General features: G+C 37.0%; 1 protein-coding gene across 1 annotated transcript in view; it reads left to right on the plus strand.

Annotated features, from left to right (window-relative positions):
- CLVS2 (clavesin 2) overlaps positions 1–4,721 on the plus strand; it is a 63,915-nt gene extending 59,194 nt beyond the window's left edge. Inside the window, exon 5 of the mRNA XM_008691141.1 lies at positions 4,634–4,721. Coding sequence (XP_008689363.1) covers positions 4,634–4,721 — 88 coding nt within the window. The remainder of the gene's footprint in view (positions 1–4,633) is intronic.
- The last annotated feature ends 1,279 nt before the right edge of the window (positions 4,722–6,000 follow it).

Below are 6,000 nucleotides of genomic sequence, written 5' to 3' on the forward strand. Positions count from 1 at the left end.
TCCTTTCTAAAGTCCTTTCCACTTGTCACTGCTGCTTTGGATGCTCTTTTCCTGCATCTCCTAATCGAAGGTCATCTCCCTAAGGGAGTGGTTAGGTCTTTATCAACCACTAGGTCTTAATCAACTCTACTTCCTCCTCATTCTGGTCACTCCCTATCAGTCACCTCCTTTATTTTCTGCTTGTCAAATAAATGACTCATTTTATTTAACGTTATGTCCCCTCCCCAAATTTAAGCTTCATGAAGACTTCAGTGGCTTTGTCTATCCTGTTCTCTGAATCTCCAGCACCTGGAGTAGGGCATGGAACAAACATGGAGGGTGCTCACTGGGGACCAGTGGAGTGAATGTGCTCTGCTGTCAGTGGTCCCTTTCAAGTGCCGTGTTCAGAACTGAATAGGTGACTCTGATGCTATTACTACTTGCATCTAAGTTCCAGAACCCTAGCTTTGCCCTCACTGGCTTCCTTTGGTTTCTGTTGTTGACTCTGTTGCTGTGGTTCAGGCAGCCAAGGCGCATTGCTGATTCATATTGAGCTCCCTAGCACTAGAAGGCTCTTGACTTACAGATCCATATCCTCATAATTCTCTCTTTTCGTGTTTAGCTTTTTCCTCCAAGCAGATAATTTTAATTGATTAACACCATCTTGTTAGATTTGGCTCAGTCTGTCCACCTTTTGAAGTCTTTTTGGATCCTGATTTTCTTCCCCAATTAATTAGGCCATTCTGTCCTCTGCAGACTTGGCTCACAGCACGTCGACCTCCCCAACCCTGAGTTTCTTGCTTCTGACGTGGATTGATTAGAATTTCAGACATCCTTTGTTTGGTGTAGGTTTTGTATCATGTGAAGATTTTGGGGTTCTATCTGAAAACTTAGAAGAATGAGCTTAAGAAAGTTATTTCAGGGCGCCTGGGTGGCGCAGTCGTTAAACGTCTGCCTTCGGCTCAGGGCGTGATCCCGGCGTTCTGGGATCAAGTCCCACATCGGGCTCCTCGGCTGGGAGCCTGTTTCTTCCTCTCTCTCTCCCCCTGCTGTGTTCCCTCTCTCCCTGGCTGTTTCTCTGTCACATAAATAAATAAAATCTTAAAAAAGAAAAAAAGAAAGTTATTTCATTTGATTCTCACCTTCTGTGTGTCAGGGAGTGGCAGTTCCCCATCAAGGATGGGAGACAATTGTTCCTAGAATCCCCCCTGCTCTCCTCTCCCCCATTTTTTTTTCCAGTTTTGTAATATCATTAGACTGAGAGGAAAAAAATCATACCTTCATCAGAGACTTGTAGATATTTCCTCCTTCAGGGGAGTTTAGCTAGATGTATAGGAAGAAGACTTTGTTTTCCTATGTTGATTTGTGGAGGAATAGCATGGTCACGTGAAAAGATACAAAGTTCAGTAGATTGTGGGGGCCTTATACTAGGGGCACATCTTTTACCTTATATCTCTAGTACCCAGGATAGTGCCCAGGATAGGCACATAACAGCTGCAGTGAGCAGCAATATTAACATTGCCAATGTAATATGATCTCCAATTTTATCAAATAATATTCAACATCTATTGTTACTACCTGTCAAACTCCATCTAATGCTTTGTATATATCGACTCCTTTGCTTCTGTCAACAAATAATCAGGTAGTGCTATGCCCCTTTCATTGGTGAGGAGACCCAGATACAGAGGAGGTAACTTCCACATGTCACTGCTAGTGTTGGAAAACAGGCCATAGGATACCATAAGTCATCTCCCTAACTGCTACCATTTGCTATCTGCCAGAATTTGTGCTGTGATTTATGCATGCATTATTGAATTTGATCCTCAGTACATCTGTAGGGGTAGGTGTTATTATTCTCCATCCTACAGTTAAAAGAACAAAATCCAGGAAGTTTAAATAGCCTCCTTCTGGTCATAAGAGCTAGCAAATAGCAGAACTGGAATCAGAATCCCCTTCTGTTCAAAATCTATCCTCTTAAACACTAAGGTACAGCACCATATTGTGGATGCACAATAAATGATACCTGAATAATTAAACGTAAATGATTGGGTTTCATGAAAAAAAAATACAAGTTATTCATTGCAAAGACAGCAGAGGCTATGTGGCGACTGCTGAGATATGCTATGAGTTAATGATAAACAACTCCTTTCATTGCAGTGGAAACAGACCAATGCACTAACAAGTCGTGGTCCTGCACAAATACCCCTGTAGTTTTGGATGGGACAGAAAAAAAAAACCTATACTAAAATAACAGTACATTTAGGACAATCCCAAAAACAAAAAAAAATCGTAATCAGAAATCATTTCTGCATGGCTTGTTTTATTGAGGAATTATTCTACATATGGAGCCAGCATTCATCATCCAACACTTCTGATACCGGTTGTGCATAATAAAAGCAAACTAGGAATTTAATCGCAGGTTGTAGTGCACTGTAATTTAAAATATTTCATCAAAATCACCATACCCTCTAATCATTTTTTTTTAATAGTCAAGGAACATAAGGATTTAAAAGATTATGTGTGGGGGTGTGTGCCTATGTGTGTGCATGATATATGTTTTAATAGAACCTTATGGCAAATGCTTAAATTGTGCACCTTGTGCTGTCTAAAAAGCTTTGTTGTGTTCTGATTGATATTATTAGGATATGCATCAGCATTTATAGAATAAACCTAACTTTGTGAGATTTTTAAAATGTGTTTTCTGTTAAGAATTTCTTTTTTATAGGATAAATTGCTTTATCTTTATTATTCTTGGTTTTAAATGCTTAATACCAAACTTCTTTTAGTACAGAAATTATTTCTTGGGTAGAATAAAGACACTGAGATTCGGTTATATAGCAGACTGTAATACACGTTGTGTTCACTGAAAGGAGAGAAACTGATGAAGTCCCTGCTCGTGGAAATTGTAGTTAAGTGGGTACCAGTTGTCAAGTTAATACTTCAGTACAGGACGTTAAATGAACTTTTTTTGTGTTTTAACATGGATTTTTCTTAGGAAACAATTTTTTTTTTAGTTGAACCTAAGTAAAATAGTGGTAAACGTCTAATTCCTAAGTGTTTTGTGCAATTGTCTGCTGTGTTAAAATGTATTTTATTCACAAGATAAATGATTTTTCCTATGATAAATTATTACTACATTTAAAAGTGATACGAAATCTTTTATTCCCTCTTCTCTTCTTTCCCTCCCCCACTTCTCTCTCTCTCACTCACTCTCACTCATTTGCTAATTCAACTTTAGTTGATCTCCTTTCTGACATAGCCATATATAACCTATTATTGAGATAAAATAGTGAAAATGACTGAGGAAATAAAACATTCCTGTTTTAATGCCCTCACCTTCCTTTTTGTTCCCCCTTTAGAAAAGAATTTAAGTTTATTTAAATGAATGAGTCAATTAATCAGTTAATCCTATAATTATTTTTGCTTTGATAATTAGTTCCATTGCTGTTCTTTTTCATTAGCATGTGCAGTTGTATTTTAGCTTATAGTCTTTCTTTTTTGAGAGTTAATGAGGTTTGCTAAGAGGCATATTGCCACAGCAATAGCCAATTGGCTGGAATGCAGCAGCAGGGAGAAAATTCATTACCGAGGAGAATTTTAAAAGGGCAGCTGCTTCTTTAATGCCATAGCTATTAAGAATGCAGTTTCCTGCCATAACAGTAGCATGTTTCATTGACTTTCCTCCTTCCCAGTTTCATGTTGTTTCCTAATGATGAATTGAGATATAATTCCCACCTACTATCAAAAGCGGGTGTAAGGAGTTCAAATTCCTTGCTCTCCTAATCAGAAAGTAGTGCCTCTGCCTATACAAGAAGGTCTTTTTTTTTTTAAAGTCTTAAGTTGTTTCATGAAACTTTCCAAAGTAAGACTGATTTTATTCAGATGTTCTAGTGGGAAATTTAACAAAAACTCTCAAATTTTGATTTTTTTTTCTAATGTGGTCATTGGGAATAAAAAATGATGGTTAAAAAAATGCACGTTCATGTTAAATTTGTTTCATCAAGATTTTTTTAAAAAGATTGATTTATTTATTTGAGAGAGATAGAGCTTGCACAAGAGCTGGGGGAGGGGCAGAGTGAGAGGGAGAGAGAGAGAGAGAATCTCAAGCAGGCTCCATATCCAGCGTGGAACCCAGCTCGGGGCTCGATCTCATCAACCTGCAATCATGACCTGAGCCAAAATCAAGAGTCCTGGCTTAACCAATTGAGTCATTCAGGCACTCCTCACAGAACTCTTTAAGACAGGAATCAAGGCTCCTATCATTTCTATTTCATTTCTCATAACAATAGTTTCACTGTAATAATTTCCCATTTGGACATGTTCTATTATCACACATCTGTCCTATAAATTCTCATTCTCAAAGAAAAGACTCTTGATCAATTGTGAAGAGGAGAACTTAAGCCTATTATGGTACATTTAGAATCCTTTGCTGCTCGTTATTCTATTTAGAGCTCAAAGGGGATTGTTTTCTCCCTCTGATACAAAACCCACTGTAAGCATGTCCTTCTCTAAATGTGAGCATTCTCAGTTCATAAATCCCTTGATGTAGGGAAGATAATCCGCATCCACGAGAGAAGGAATAATGGAGAAAAGACAGAGAAGGGAACGGGATTATTTGGTAATAACTCACTGACATTGGCCTTTTCATTTCCAGATCCCAATCGGTAGTGGATCCTACAGTATTAAAACGCATGGATAAAAATGAGGAAGAAAACATGCAACCTTTGCTCTCTCTGGACTGATAACTTCTCTGCACTCCCCATGGATTAGAAACGGAAGGTACTGTTTTCAGCAACAGGGACAGCACTGTGGAGGAATGACCAGCTGGAAACTTATTTATTCATGTTAATGTAGCATAATATAAAATAAGGCATTGGGCTTTCCCATTCGCTTGAACCATGGGTGCCCTGGTCTGGAGTTAAAGAAAAAAGTCAATAATTTATTCTGTAAGTGCCAAGTTCTTTGTAAATATAATGTAATCTTCACATCAAGTTTGTAAACTTTGGTAGTAACTGAAATTGGAAAAGATTGGCTCATGAGTCCATGCCAGTGATATGAACTATAACAAAAACCAGAAAAGACACATACACAATGGAAGCTAATTAAATGTAGCCCTGTTTCCTATGAAGCCATATTTCAGCTCTCATAGTGATTGTTTCAATGTTTTTCTCTGAAATTGTCATATTCCAATGTACTTTTAATGGACACAGGTAACTAGATGATTCTAGGAAATGAATATGATAAATGTATTTTCCTGTCTAGTGATTTTCATTTCACAGAAAATGTGTCCTAGTGACTATCACTGGCCTCGAATTTTGGAGACAAGGAATGGCAGAGGAGCTGGTAAACTAAACACTTGAACTCTTCTATGTTGTTTAATTCCCGGAGTCTTGTGAAAAGATATGTTTTCCAAATTAAGATGTGGAATTCTGAAAGAGAGTGGATTTTTTTTTAAACTGCTGTTTTCACATTGTGTCTTTTATTTGAGATCCCCTTGTATCCATGTCTGATGTACTTTAAGAACAATTTCCCCCAAAAACTCTTTGACCAAGAGAAAGAGAACTCATACATGAATAGTGTTTTGACAACTAATTTTGGACATAAATTTGCCGTGTACAGATAAGGGGCTAATTTCTAATTCTTGTTCACTGGTTGGATATATATATATATATATATATACACACACATATATATATATATTCACATGCACACATATATTTTTATTGAGCTCTAATAAATCCTTGATGTGACAGGCTTATAAAATAAATCATACATATTCAATGGTCTTAGAGATGTTATAAATGATTACATGAAATGCTAACTCCGGAAAACTACTTCCACTAAAGTTAATGAAAATGAGATATAGTGAAACAGACTTTTAGTGAACCTGCTTTAAGGAAATTCTAATTTAATTTGTAATGCAATCTTGAATCTGTGCCATTTTAGTGAAATATATTTTTCCTTCACAAAACAACAAGTCTCAACATAATGTAGGCAGTATCAGGTGACCAAGAGTAATAA

The sequence above is a fragment of the Ursus maritimus genome, unplaced genomic scaffold (genome assembly GCF_017311325.1).
Source record: "Ursus maritimus isolate PB19 unplaced genomic scaffold, ASM1731132v1 scaffold_13, whole genome shotgun sequence".
Lineage (NCBI taxonomy): Eukaryota > Metazoa > Chordata > Mammalia > Carnivora > Ursidae > Ursus > Ursus maritimus.